At 49.0% G+C, this 15,126-nt stretch overlaps 1 protein-coding gene across 3 annotated transcripts in view; it reads left to right on the top strand.

The window, feature by feature from the left end:
* Positions 1-15,126, top strand: part of LOC127586327 (calpain-9-like) — a 47,896-nt gene that overhangs the window by 11,451 nt on the left and 21,319 nt on the right. For all 3 annotated transcript variants that reach the window (XM_052044174.1, XM_052044175.1, XM_052044176.1), the window contains exons 6-12: positions 1,188-1,259; positions 2,393-2,478; positions 9,087-9,158; positions 10,184-10,350; positions 12,530-12,702; positions 12,791-12,999; positions 14,556-14,595. In XM_052044174.1, the coding sequence (XP_051900134.1) occupies positions 1,188-1,259; positions 2,393-2,478; positions 9,087-9,158; positions 10,184-10,350; positions 12,530-12,702; positions 12,791-12,999; positions 14,556-14,595 (819 nt within the window). The remainder of the gene's footprint in view (positions 1-1,187; positions 1,260-2,392; positions 2,479-9,086; positions 9,159-10,183; positions 10,351-12,529; positions 12,703-12,790; positions 13,000-14,555; positions 14,596-15,126) is intronic.

Below are 15,126 nucleotides of genomic sequence, written 5' to 3'. Positions count from 1 at the left end.
CCCATCCCTTCGACTGGTCTCTTATGGCCCCCTAAAGAAGGTTCTGCATCCTGCTACCTCACTCCCAACCCTCCCTAAGCTCCTTCGCTTCTCTCTGCTTCAAGAACTTCTGGTCATCCCTTGTAATATTATTTCGCCTTGTGTTTTGTATTTTAAATGAGCTCAGTGAGGGTAGGTTCATAACACGGAGTAGTATGTATTCTGAGTGTTACAGTGAGGGGCAGTGGGATGAACCTGCAGTGGAGTGATGAGGAGTGGGCCTGTGAGTGTTACGATGAGAGGAGTTTCCCTGAGAACTCTGATGTGAGGGGTCTCTCCAAGTGTTACAATAGGGACTTGCCCATGGGATATCGTGAAGCGCTACAGAGAGAGGAGCATCCCTGTTACAGTGAAAGGGATTCTTCAAGCCATCCCAGACATCACAGTGAGAGGGGTAACCCTGAGTGTTATGGGGAAAGGAGTATCCCAAGTATTACCGCAGGAGGGGTTACAGCAGGAGGAGTGGTGTGGACTCTGCACGTTGGAGTGGGAGTTAGAGGGTTTTCTTCCCCTTAATGTGAAGAAAAAGTGGGAGGGAGTTCCAGATAAATATAAACCAGAGTTTCTGTCCTTATGTAGACGTGACACCGTGGCTCAGGGCTCCCACTCTCACCTGTGACTCAGGTGGTCTTGGATCTCAGTCCCTTTTTAGAACCCTGAGTAGGAAAATCTTGGCTGAATCTCCCAGTCCAGTATTGAGGGAGTGCTGCTCTATGTTTCGGGTGAGAACTTAAACTGAGGGCACGCTGTCCTCTGGCAGAAGTAAAAGATCCCAAAGTATACTTCTGAAGAAGCCAATAATTAGCCACCAAGCAACACCACAAAAAGAGGTAGTTAACCTGGCTATTTCACAGTGCTGTTTGTGGGAGCTTGCTGTGCATAAATTGGCCATTATCTTTACAACATTACAACAGTGACTGCATTCCACACAGTAACCTCAGGAAGGTGCTCTGGAATGTCGTCAGGTTGTGAAAGATGGGGTAAAAAATCTTTCTTGAATAATATCCAGAGATTTGGGGAAATCGATGACCCTTCAATGACAAGAACCTTAGGCTGAGCTTCGATGAATAACAGTGAAGAATATAAAAATTTTGCAAAGGTCTTATAATCAGATGAGTGATACTTGACCCTCCTCGTTCTCTGCACAGGGTCCAGCGGGAGTATTAAGTGAACAAGGCATTGTGACTGGACATGCATACTCAGTGACCGGTGTTGATCAGGTGAGCTATTCCTGTTACGTGAGCTGAATTTTGTTCTGATGCATTTGTGTGTGATCCCTCTCAGTTTCTCTGGAGTTCGTACCTGTGGAATGATGAGTGACCTTCTCATAGCCTCAGTGAAGCTTGGGGTCACCCAAACATCCTGTGAGTAGATAAGAAAAGATCAGATATATTTGAGTCACACATACATCAAAACACACAGTGAAATGCATCTTTTTGCTCAGAGTGTTCTGGGGGCAGCCCGCAAGTGTCGCCACGCTTCCGGCGCCAACATAGCATGCCCACAGCTCCTAACCTGTACGTCTTTGGAATGTGGGAGGAAACCGGAGCACCCGGAGGAAACCCACGCAGACACGGGGAGAATGTACAAACTCCTTACAGACCGTGGCCGGAATTGAACCTGGGTTGCTGGCACTGTAATAGCGTTACGCTAACCGTGCCTGCCCAGAGTAACTCTTCCTCTCGCTGTTTCTCTATCCTGACATAATAAATAGAAGCAGGGATGGGCCATAACCCCCCCGAACCTTGTCCACCATTCAATCTTCTATCTGAACACTTTCCCGCACTAAACCCATATCCCTTGATTCCCTGAATATCCAAAAATCTGTCAATCTCTGGTTTGAATATACTCAGCAATGGAGCCTCTACAGCCCTACTGCAGAGAGAATTCCAAAGAGTCATGAAAGCAGCAGTACTGTACACAGACGTAAAATTACTATAAATTACCAAATAAGTAAATAGCACAAAAAATAGGAATAATGAAGTAGTGTTCCTGTGTTCATGGGCCATTCAGAAATCTGACGGCGGAGGGGAAGAACGGTTGCCAACCCTCCTGCTTTTGGGAAGAGTTTTTCATTGCTTATGATATCAAAACCCTTAATGATTTTTTAAAAATATTTCTTGTAACAAGAACACCACCAACTCCAAAAGTTTCCTCATCCCCGGCACTCTTCTGAATTTATTCCTCTCCAAGGTCTCCGTGTCCTTCCCAAAGTGGAACCATCTCTTCTTTAGTTACTCCATGGATATTCAGTGCCAGTTTCAAGATTCTACCGGTCCTTGTCTGCAAGTGTGTTGAGGTTTGTGAGGAGTTCGCAGACTTGATGACTGCTTTTGTTTTGCGGAGTTCCTAGGTTCAACTCAAGACAAGTCGAGTGGAATTGGTGAGAGTTCGCAATCCGTGGGGCAGAGTGGAGTGGAATGGGGCCTGGAGTGACGGGTAAGGGCAGAGAGAGAGAGAATTCACAGGTCTGTTCAGATTTGGTCCTCCTCAGCTGGAAGTGAAAGGAGTATAGCATTGAATCGTAGAAATTCCTCGCACAAGTAGACCATTCAGCCCATGTGGCTACTCCAACCGAAAAAGAGCAACTAATCCCAATTCCCAGCCCTCACTCTGTATCCTCACCAGTACAAGTCCTCGTCCAAGTGCTTCTTAATTGTACTCAGATATCCTGTCTACCCTCCCCTCTGACCCTTCTACTAATTAACTCAAATTGACTCTGCAGCTAGGGGAAGCAGGTTCTTTATGTGTACCCCACATAATCTTGTACATCTCAATTAAAACTTCCCTCTGCCTCCTTTGTCCCAAAGAAAACAGCCCCAGCCTGACCATAACTCTCGTTCTTCAGCCTGACGACATTCCCGTAAATCCCCTTTGTACCCTTGCTGATGCGATCATATCCTTCCCATAGTGTGGAATCCGGACTGTACATAGCCTAGCTGTGGCCTAAAGAGTGCTTTACAGTCTTCTAACATCACCTCCTTACTCTTGTATTCATTCCCTTGAACTATTGCTTGGATTGGATTCATGGCTTTGAATGGGTGATCACATGTCTGGGTAAAGAGAAGGGCTTGTATTTTGTATATAACGTCTCCACAGGGTGCTTTACCTACCGTGAATTGTGTTACGTCAATCACTATTAACCTGTCTATATCTTCCTTAAGCCTCTCTGCATCCTCCTCACAACCCACACTGCCACTCAGCTTTGTATCATCAGAAGACTTGGATATATTATACTTGATCCCTCATCCAAATCATCGATACTGTGGAGAAAGACCTGGATGTTAGGGAACCCAGGGAGGTTAATAGTGATGTCATGGGGAGTGTCTACATTATAGAAGAGAAGGTGCTGGAAACCTTAAAACGCATAAAAGTAACTAAATCCCCAGAACCTGATCAAGTGCTGTACTGTTCTATGGTTCTGTGGTTCACTTCTTGCTCTTAAGTGTATCTGAGGATGTTGTGGGAATCTAGGGAAGAAATTGCAGGGTCCCTAGTGGAGGTACTTGTATCATCGATAACCACTGGTGAGGTACCAGAGGACTGGAAGGTGGCTGATGTTGTGCCTTTATTTAAGAAGGGCTACAAGGACAAGCCAGGGAACTACAGACCATTGAGCCTAACATCAGTGTTGCTAAGTCATTGGAGGGGATTCTGAGAGACAGGATTATGCAGCATGCATTTGGAAAGGCAAGGACTGGAAAGGGATAGTCCACTTTGTGTGTGGGAAATCGTGTCTCACAAGTTTGATTGAGTTATTTTGAAGATGTGAACAGCTGGTTCAATCTTACAATGAAATGAATACCAGTGAATCTATCCTTAGCAGAAGGTAGACTGCTGAGCTGGACACCAGGAGAATTCCCTGCTCCCTCCAATGGCTTGGGATCTCTGACATAAACTGGCCAGGCATTGGGTAAACACCTCTGACAGCACAGCACTCCTTCCACCCTAAAGTATTCTGACTTTGTGCCTGAGTTCGAGGCAGTGGGGACCATTACCAAAGGGAGAGAGTCATCCCGAAGGACCGGGTAACCTCAGGGCACTCACACACCTACCATTCTGTTCCCTTGATGTTGATACAAAAACAAGTAAAGAACTGAGCAACCTAAATGGAGCTGCTGTGTATTTCTGCTATTTATTCCAGATTTTTATATCATTCACTAATAAATAAAGGAGCAGATTTCAGTTGTGTGGGGGAGTTAAAGCATCCATTCGTGGTATGGATATGAATTATCTCTCCTCAAGTGTCTCATCAGAGCATCTGGCCCTGTGTTATCTTGAGCTGGTAGAGTGAGCTGTTTGGTGTGAGAAGGAAAGCTCATTCCCTCAGTGGATGTGACTTTGCTTAGAACGATAGCACAAATGTAAAGTTCTAGAACATAGAACACTACAGTGCAGTACAGGCCCTTCAGCCCACAATGTTGTGCTGACATTTTATCCTGCTCTAAGATCTATCTAACCCTTCCCTCCCACATAGCCCCCCATTTCTCTATCATTCATGTGTCCATCTAAGAGTCTCTTAAATGTCCCTAATGTACCTGCCCCCACAACCTCTGCCAGCAGTGCATTCCACGCACCCACCGCTCTCTGTGTAAAAAAAACTTACCCCTGACATCCCCCTTACACCTTCCTCCAATCACCTTAAAATTACGTCCCCTCGTGTTAGCCATTGTCGCCCTGGGAAAAAGTCTCTGACTGTCCACTCGATCTATGCCTCTTATCATCTTGTACACCTCTATCAAGTCACCTCTCATCCTCCTCCTCTCCAAGGAGAAAAGCCCTAGCTCGCTCAACCTATCCTCATAAGACAAGATCTCCAATCCAGGCAGCATCCTGGTAAATCTCCTCTGCACCCTCTCTTCCTTGTGTTCAAGTGCCCCCATGCGCTCATCTCGCCTTGTCACTTTGAACTTCCCCAGACCTTGAATAAGGTGCCACATAAATGATTAGATAAAGTTAGAGTGTGCTGTATTAGGGGTGATCTACTGATGTGGATTAAGAATTGCTTAGAGCGGAGACAGAATAGGGGAGGTAGTCAGTATAAAAAGGTGGAGAGAAGTGGTACTGGCTACCTCCCTTCTTTCTCTCAGTCTAGATGAAGGGTCTCAAATCTGAAACGTCGACGCCATCTCCCTCCACAGATGCTGCCCGACCCGCTGAATTCCTCCAGAGCTTTGTGTGTTGTTGAGTAGGATAAATTGGTCATTTTTGGGTTGGTGCACCAAGCAATCAGGAAGGCAAATGGTGTGTTGGCCTTTATTGCAAGAGGATTTTAATAGAGGAATAGAGATGTCCTGCTGAATTTATATAGACCCCTGGTGAGTCTGCAGCTGGAACGCTGTGTACAGGTTTCCCTCTGAAGGAGAGATACACTTGCAATAAGGAGAGTGCAGCAAAGGTTCACCAGATCAACTCCTGCAATGGTGGGTTTGTCATATGAGAGATTAATCAAACTGGGTAATGTTGTCTTGAGTTTAGTGCTGACGAAGAGTCTCAGGCCTGAGTTGTTAACCGTTTCTCTTCTACAGATGCTGTCTGACCTGCTGAGTGTTTGTGCCAATTTCTGTTTTTATCTTTCTTGAGTTTAGTCCAATGTGAATTGATCTGATTGAAGTGTATGCAGAGCTTGGCGGGGTGGATGTGGAGCTGACGTTTCTGCTGAATGTGTACCTAGAATCAGGGATCACAGTCCAACATAAGGGATTGGCTATCTAGGACAGAGATAAAAAGGAATTTCTTCACCCAGGGGGTGGTAAAGCTTTGGAATTCTCTACCCGAGAGGGTTGTGGAAGCTGAGTTACTGAGTATGGACCAGGCCGAGAGGAAAGGTTTTCAGATAAAAAGAGAGCAGAGACAGGAGGATTGGGGTGGCTGAGTGGTCCTTCTCATGGAGCTGCTGCCTTACAGCTTCAGTGAGCCAGGTTCAATCCCAGCTGCTGTAAACTGCCCCTGGTGTAGGTGAGCGGTAGAATCTGGGGGGAATTGAAGGGAGTGCAGGGCGAATGCTATGTTGGCATTCATTTCAAGAGGAATAGCGTATGAAAGTAAGGATGTGTGGATGAGGCTCTGTGAGGCACTGGTGAGACCTCATTTGGAGTACTGTGTGCAGTTTTGGGCCCCTTATCTTAGAAAGGATGTACTGATGTTGGAGAGGGTTCAGAGAAGATTTACGAGGATGATTCCTGGAATGAAAGGGCTGACATACCAGGAGCGTTTGTCGGTTCTTGGACTGTACTCATTGGAGTACAGAAGAATGAGAGGGGACCTCATAGAAACATTTCGAATGTTGAAAGGACTGGACAGAGTAGATGTGGCTAAGTTGTTTCCTATGGTGGGTGAGTCCAGGACTAGAGGGCACAGTCTTAGAATTAGAGGGTACCCATTTAGAACAAAGATGCGAAGAAATTTCTTTAGCCAGAGGGTCGTGGATTTATGGAATTTGTTGCCACGTGCAGCTGTGGAGGCCTGATCACTGGGGGTGTTTAAGGCGGAGATTGTTAGGTATCTAACTAGTCAGGGTATCAAGGGATATGGGGAAAAGGCCAGGAATTGCAGCTAGATGGGAGAATAGTTTAGCTCATGGTGAAGTGGCCAAGAAGACGCGATGGGCCGAATGGCCTACTTCTGCTCCTTTGTCTTATGAGAATAATATAGGTTAAGGCAGGATTAGTGAAACTGGGTGCTTGATGGTCGGCACAGACTCAGTGGACCGAAGGGCCTGTTTCTGTGCTGTCTCTCTCCCTCTCTGATGGCGCTGAGGGAGTGCTGCATTGTCGGAGTGTTTACCCAATGCCCAACTAGCTTGTTTGAGGTGATTCAGTCGATGTCAGATCCCAAGGGAGCAGGGAATTCTCCCAGTGTCTGGGTCAACAGTTTGCCTTCCACTAAAAACAGATCCACTGGTGTTCATTTCATTGAACAATCTTATTGAATGGCTGAGCAGGTGGATGGGGGCAGATAACCTTCTCCTTCCTCTGTACCCCAACCCTACAACCCTCCAGAACCTCTGTGCTTCCCCAGTTCTGGCCTCTTAACCAGCATTAAGTTTAACCGCTGCTGTGGTGACAGTGTGACCTGTCTGCACCACGAGCTCTGAAATTCTTGCCCTAACCCTCTCCTTTACCATGCCCTCTGAAACACGCCTCTTTGAACAAGTTTTTGGTTAGCTGTGCTAAATCTCCTGGGCAGATTTTGGCCCGATAATTCTCCCGTGGGGCTCCTTCGGATGTTTTACTGCATGTGACTACATGCTGATGTGGGTTGAAAGGGTTGAGAGCTTCAAGTTCCCAGGAGTGAACATCACCAATAGCCTGTCCTGGTCCAACCACGTAGATGCCATGGCTAAGAAAGCTCACCAGGTCCTCTACTTCCTCAGGAGGCTAAAGAAATTTGGCATGTCCCCTTTGACCCTCACCAATTTTTATCCATGCACCATAGAAAGCATCCTATCCAGCTGCATCACAGCTTGGTAGGGCAACTGCTCTGCGCAAGATCACAAGAAACTGCACAGAGTTGTGGACACAGCTCAGCACATCATGGAAACCAACCTCCCCTCCATGGATTCTGTCTACACGTCTCACTGCCTTGGTAAAGCAGCCAGCATAATCAAAGACCCCACCCACCCCGGACATTCTCTCTTCTCCCCCCTCCCATCAAAGAGAAGATATAAAAGCCTGAAAGCACGTACCACCGGGCTCTAAGACAGCTTCTATCCCACTGTTATAAGACTATTGAACGGTAGGGCATAGTACAGTAAGCCACCCTAGTACGATAAGGCAGACTCTTGACCTCACAATCTACCTCGTCGTGGCCTTGCACCATGTTGTCTGCCTTTCTCTGTAACTGTAACAGTTTATTCTGCGTTCTGTTATTGTTTTCCCTTGTACTACCCCAATGCACTGTTGTAATGAAATGATCTGTATGGATGGCACGCAAAACAAAGTTTTTCGCTGTACCTCGGTACACGTGACAATAATAAACTAATTTACCAATATGTACAAAATCCAGAGAAGCTTGGGAGCAGGAGGATGTAGGATTTATTTTCCGTTATTCATGAAATATGGGCATCGCTGGCAAGTTCACCATTTGTCACCCGGCAACAATGAAGGAGCGGCAACACAGTTCCACGTCAGGGTCTTATGCACCTTCTCGAGGCCCCTGGTTAGAAAGTAGCTGGCTGTTGGTATAGCTGGGTGTTGGGTGTTGGTATAGCTGGGTGTTGGGTGTTGGTATAGCTGGGTGTTGGGTGTTGGTATAGCTGGGTGTTGGGTGTTGGTATAGCTGGGTGCTGGGTGTTGGTATAGCTGGGTGTTGGGTGTTGGTATAGCTGGGTGCTGGGTGTTGGTATAGCTGGGTGTTGGGTGTTGGTATAGCTGGGTGCTGGGTGTTGGTATAGCTGGGTGTTGGGTGTTGGTATAGCTGGGTGTTGGGTGTTGGTATAGCTGGGTGCTGGGTGTTGGTATAGCTGGGTGTTGGGTGTTGGTATAGCTGGGTGCTGGGTGTTGGTATAGCTGGGTGTTGGGTGTTGGTATAGCTGGGTGTTGGGTGTTGGTATAGCTGGGTGCTGGGTGTTGGTATAGCTGGGTGTTGGCTGTTGGTATAGCTGGGTGTTGGCTGTTGGTATAGCTGGGTGTTGGCTGTTGGTATAGCTGGGTGCTGGGTGTTGGTATAGCTGGGTGTTGGGTGTTGGTATAGCTGGGTGTTGGGTGTTGGTATAGCTGGGTGCTGGGTGTTGGTATAGCTGGGTGTTGGCTGTTGGTATAGCTGGGTGTTGGCTGTTGGTATAGCTGGGTGTTGGCTGTTGGTATAGCTGGGTGTTGGGTGTTGGTATAGCTGGGTGCTGGGTGTTGGTATAGCTGGGTGTTGGGTGTTGGTATAGTGTGGAGTGTGTTCCATTTTCCCTTTTCTGTGTTACTGTGTGGGATCATTCTGTGCATTCCAGGTATTGCTCCCTGTGCTGTCAGCTTGGCCTCAGTGCTTCTGTTTGTGAGGATCTCGGTGTTGTATTCTGAATGGGATGATGTTATGTTACCGCTGTCTTTGTGCAGGTCTGCAGAGTGGAGCCAGGTCTCAGAACAACACTATCCCCAGACAGTACACCTGGAAGATGGAGAGTTTTGGTAAGAGCCTCTGGTCATTTCCCACTAATTATCCAGCACATCCTCCAACCTGCAGAAGAGATCTTTCAAGGGACTGGAGGTCCATGGTGAAAATGGGGTGGTGAGGGCCGGGGAATTGAAAGTTGTTGAAGTGTGGAGAGTATCTGGGGTGTCCCAGATGTCCCAGAAGGGACTGGACCAGGGGGGACAAGATGGAGTCCAGATGAAGGGTCTCGACCCGGAACATCCATTTCCCTCCACGGATGCTGCCTGACCCACTGAGTTCCTCCAGCATCTTATGTGTTGGTTTGCATTCTCCAGCCCCACTGCCTCACCTCATAGCAGCTCATCAGAAACATCATCGAGTGCCCAGATCATTCACGTGGGGGTTGTGGAAGCAGGTTTTCCAAATTTGATCTGATGGTTGGGTACACAATGGTTACACTCACTGACCCTGGGTGTAAGAGTAGTCTCTGTACCACGGGCCAAATGTGCTAATCGATGACAAAAGGTTTGACCAGTACAGGACATCACAGTTGCTTCACACCTAATGTGGGGCTTTTCAGTTTTTTATAAAATATAGTCACTATTGTAATATAGGAAAAGTGACCACCAGTTGTTGGATGAGGGATGAATGTTGGCCAAGACACTGGGGAGAACACCCCCTGCTTCTCTGAAGTAGTTCTGTGGGATCTTTCATGTCTGTCTGTGGGGGTGCAGATGAGCTCATGGATGGGTGGGGTTGGGTGACGTACTGGAAGGGTGCGAGGATGAGCTGATGGGCAGAGGTTTAAAGTGAGGTAGAAGTAGCTTAAATTCCTCACCAGTACCGTGATACTGCAAACAGTTTGCCTCCGCCTCCAATGGTACTGAACTCTCTCTGGGAGTTCTAAAGGCTCTGTAGTGAGACTTGAACCCTTAACCCTCTGAAGCAACAGTACATCCCACCGAGCCATGGCTGACAATTAACGACTGTGTGTGCGTGGTTGATTTCCCACCCTGACGCTGATTAATCCAATGTTTTTTTTTGTCTTTGCTTTAATGAGGATGTCCATTGAGGACTTCAAGAAAAATTTTTCCTCTGTGGAGATTTGCCACCTAAGTCTAGAGCAGCTCTCCAACCCTGATGGGAAGCTGAAACCCTGGGTACAGATGATTTATGAGGGTCGCTGGGTTCGGGGCTTCTCCGCTGGAGGCAACTTACACTACAAAGGTAGGACACACACTGAGCCTCAGCGGTTGCCTACCTAATTCTGAGGTCCAGCTGGGTGATTAGAGTCTTCCTGTATAATGTCTGGTGTCTTACCTTGGACCAGGGAATGTCAGGAGGATTTTCATCTGAACCAAGCTCATTTTTGTCCCAGTGGGGTCCCTTCCCAGTGGGCTCCCTTCCCAGTGGGCTCCCTTCCCAGGGGGCTCCCTTCCCAATGGGCTCCCTTCCCAATGGGCTCCCTTCCCAATGGGCTCCCTTCCCAATGGGCTCCCTTCCCAATGGGCTCCCTTCCCAATGGGCTCCCTTCCCAATGGGCTCCCTTTCCAATGGGCTCCCTTCCCAGTGGGGTCCCTTTCTCCCCTCCACCAACTGTAAACTGGAGCTCACCTAGAACCTTGCTGCCCATTTCCTAACTTGTACAAGTCCTGTTCACACAACACTCCAGTGCTCACTGACACCCCACCCACTCCCAGGTCCTGGTCAAGCAACACCTAATTCTAATTCTTCATTCCTGCCAGCTGTTTAAAGCCTAATCCCTTTAACCAGCTGCCGGTAACGTCCCAATATCCCCTTGTATGGCTCAGAACCATGCTTTGTCTGATAGCATGGGACCAACCAACAATGACTGCAGCAGGGGAGCAGAGTAACACGGAGAGAGAAATGTGTCTAAGTCCTGGAACTCCCTCCCCATCTGCACTGTGGGAGCACCTTCAGCAGAAGGACTGCAGCTGTTCCAGAAGGAATCTCACCCCCACTTATCCTACAAGGGAGCGATAAGGAATGACGTTCCCCAGAATTAATGTTAAATAAAAGTCCATCATTGTCGGTGAGAACGATAATTGCAGATTGACGCACAGAACGTAACAAATCAAAGTGTGCAGAGGGCGACTTTATTTCCTCATATCAAGGCTCTAGTTCTTGAGTGTAACCTGTGACTGATGGTGCTGCAGTACTGCAGGGTTGACTTGGCGATCCACACCCACTGTTATCCATGTTTCCTTATGACACAGAAAGGAGCCATTTCAGCCCATTGTTGCAGTTGTAGAAGTCATTGGTGGAGCTGTACTAGGAGCACTGTGTACAGTTTTGGTCGCCCTGTTGAAGGAAAGACATTGTTAAACTGGAGAGAGTGCAGAGGAGATTTACAAGGATGTTGCCAGGACTCGAGGGCCTGAGTTATAGGGAGAGGTTGGCCAGGTTAGGTCTTTATTCCTTGGAGCGTAGGAGACTGAGGGGCGACCTTATAGAAGTGTTTAAAATTATGAGAGGCATAGATAAGGTGGACGGTAACAGGCTTTTCCTCAGGGTAGGGGAGTCCAAAACTAGGGGGCACAGGTTTAGGATGAGAGGGGAAAGATTTAAAAGGGACCTGAGGGGCAACTTTTTCACGCAGAGGGTGGTGAGTATATGGAACGAGCTGCCAGAGGAAGTGGGTGAGGCAGGTACAACAGTATCATTTAAGAAGCACTTGGATAGGTACATGGAGGGGCAGGGCTTGGAGCGATATGGGCCGAACGCAGGAAGTTGGGACAATGCAGTCGGCATGGGCTGGTTGGGCCGAAGAGCCTGTATCCATGCTGTGTTGCCCTATGACTCTATGAGTCAATGCCAGCTCACAGAGCAATCCCATTCCCCACCCTTCATCTGTGTGATCCTCTCTCCCCACATTCCCATCAACACCCCTCACCCACACACTGGGGACATTTACAGCAGCCTATTAACCTACCGACCCGCACATCTTTGGAATGTGGGAGGAAACCGGAGCACCCAGGGGAAACCCACGTGGTCACGGGGAGAACATGCAAACTCCACACAGACAGCACCCAAGGTCAGGATTGAACCCAGGTCGTTGGAGCTGTGAGGCAGCATCCCTACCCACTGCACCACTGTGTTGCCCTGAGTTTCAACAGTTGGACGTGGACTCCTTGTTAAAACCAGCATCTGACAGGTGACCCTTGTGGGAGGGGGTGATCGTGCCCTGGTTTTGTGGGTGGGGGTGATCGTGCCCTGGATTTGTGGGAGGGGGTGATCGTGCCCTGGTTTTGTGGGTGGGGGTGATCGTGCCCTGGATTTGTGGGAGGGGGTGATCGTGCCCTGGTTCCTGAATGGTTTCTGCTCCCCCGGTCTAGGGATGAGCGATGCAGTGCTGACGTAACTCCCTTTGCCCTGTTGCTCTCAGCCAAGTACTACTGGATGAACCCACAGTTTAAACTCACCCTGTTTGAGGAGGACGATGACCCCGATGACCCCGAGGTGGCCTGTACCTTCCTGGTGGTCCTGATGCAGAAACACAGGCGGAGGATGCGGCTGAAGGGAGTCAACTTCCTGTACATTGGCTTTGACATCTTCCAGGTGCGGTCACGCTGTGCGGCCTCACTACTGACCCCCGCCCCACTGCCTTCCGAACAACTCCCCTCACTCCCTCTGTCCTCCTCCGCAGGCAGACCCCGCCAAAGCTTACCTGACCTTCGAAGATCTGCAGAAAGCAGCACCTGTTCTCTCCACGAAGGAGCACAAGAACACCAGCGAGGTCGCGCTGAGAGGCCGCCTACCGCCGGGACACTACGTCATCGTTCCCTCCACGGCCAACCCCAACGAGGAGGGGGAGTTCCTTCTGCGAGTCTTCACCGAGAAGGGCAACGTGGCAGTGTAAGCAAGAGCTTCTTTGTCCCAGAACTGGGCTGCCGAGGGTTGGGTTAGTTTATTGTGCAATGAAATTCCTTGCTGGCATGAAGCTCACAGGGTAAACAGTGTACGTGGTAATAGTGAATACAGCAGTAAACACAGGGGTAAATGCAAAACAACAGAGTGGTGCAGAGTATAGTCGTGCAGTCTGAAGTAGTGCAAAAAGAAATGGTAAAGTGACAATAATGAAATAACCGAGAGAGAGGCAGCACCATCCACTTCCACAGGGGGTGTGAGAGAGGGGACTGGTTCAGGAGTCTGACAGCAGTGAGGAAGAAGCTGTTCTTCCCCACTCCCGTCAGAACAGCTTCTTCCCCACTGGACGTCGGGGCTTTCCTGCTCCTGTGTCTTCTCCCAGAAGGTAGAATAGAGAAAAGGGAATGGCCGGGGGGCAGGTATCCCTGGCGATACCGTCGGCCTTCCTGAAGCAACGCACCGTGAGGATGGACCGGATGGAAGGAAGTGAGGAGTCTGTGACGGACTGGGCAGTGTTTACCGCTCTCTGCAGGTTCCGTTGGTCCAGAGCAGGGCCATTGCCAGACCAGGCTTCATTGCCAGTGGAGGAAGGGAAATGCTGGGACTTTGAGTGCAGCAAGATGTGGTCTGGAAGGTGCGGTGGAAGCAGTCAGTTTTAAAGAGGGATCTGGATATGTGAGGGAGAGGGGAGGATGGACAAAGGGTAGTGCTGCTGCATCACTGATCCAGTGACCCCGTTCAATCCTGACCTCGGGTGCTGTCTGTGTGGAGTTTGCACGTTCTCCCTGCGACTGTATGGATTTCTCCCGGGTGCTCCAGTTTCCTCGCACATCCCAAAGATGAGCTGATTGGTTAATTGGCTGCTGTAAATTGCCCCCAGTGTGTAGATGAATGAAAGGGGAGTTGGTGGGCATGTGAGAAGGTATAAGCTGCAGGACTGCAGAGAACCTAAGGGGGAGGGAGTGGGAGAGCTCTGGGAGCTGGCATGGACCAAATGGGCTGAGTGGCCTCCTTTTGTGTTGTAATAAGTACGTAATAAAGTGAAAAGGTTTCAGGGCCAGAGGGACAGTGGATCTAATTGTCTTAAAGAACCCTCGGACACAATCTGACGATGGTTTGAATCGCCTCCGTCCTGTGCCACGATTGGTGGAGTCTGCCTCAGCTCCTGAGATGGCTCAGACGCTGGTTCAATCCCTGTTCTCTGCCACAGGTACATGGCAGTAAATTCAGAACCTACTGAAGGAAGGCGATGGGCTTTGTTGCCGTAAATTACTCCAGGATGCCCTGAAACGCAAGCTTTAGAATCCCATTCTAGGATGATTTTCCCTACCACAGTCGAGCAGGTCAGGGCCTTTAGAACAATACACGTGAAGGGAAGTGAGGGCAGTGGTCATCGGCTTGGAAGTCACGGCAGGGTCCATACACGTGTGGCAGGGATGTTGAACTCTGGTCCGTAGAATCACGAATCAGTCAAGAATCACAAAACGTGCCCGTGTATTTCACAATGAGCCTACCACGGCTGATGGAATATTTCTGTCTTCTAGGCCAGTAGAGAGGAACATGTCAGCAACCGACACCCCACAGGCAAGTGCAAAGATAAATATTTGTGTGTGTGAAAGAGTGTGTGCGTGTGTGAGAGAATGTGTGTGTGAGTGTGTGTATATGCATGTGCGTGTGGGCACTCGTGTGTGTGTATGCGTGTGTGTGTGTGTGTGAGTGTGTAGGCACTCGTGTGTGTGTGTGTGTGTGTGTGTGTGTGTGTGTGTGCACATGTGCTGGTGTGTGCCTTTTTTTATTCTTTAGGATGTGAGCTGGTGAGATAAGGGCACAGTCCAGAGGCCAGATGTTTGGGAGTGAGATGAGGACAGTGAATCTTTGGAATTCTCCACGTTCGAGGCGAGTGGATGCCATGTCTCCAGGGAAATTGCTGGTGAAAGAAACATTCCGAGCCGTGTCTGGTTCCCCTTTGGAAGCTGCTGCAGAGCCATCCGGTTGTGCAGCACAGGAACAGGAACAGACCCTTTGGCCCAGCAAGTCAAGCGTCTGCTTACCCTCAGCCCTCACCAATCCCAGGTGGTGGAGAGCTGCTTCCTTGGGCTGCTGTAGGGCCACTGA

The sequence above is a fragment of the Pristis pectinata genome, chromosome 35 (genome assembly GCF_009764475.1).
Source record: "Pristis pectinata isolate sPriPec2 chromosome 35, sPriPec2.1.pri, whole genome shotgun sequence".
NCBI lineage: Eukaryota > Metazoa > Chordata > Chondrichthyes > Rhinopristiformes > Pristidae > Pristis > Pristis pectinata.
This window is presented reverse-complemented; position numbering and strand designations above follow the sequence as displayed.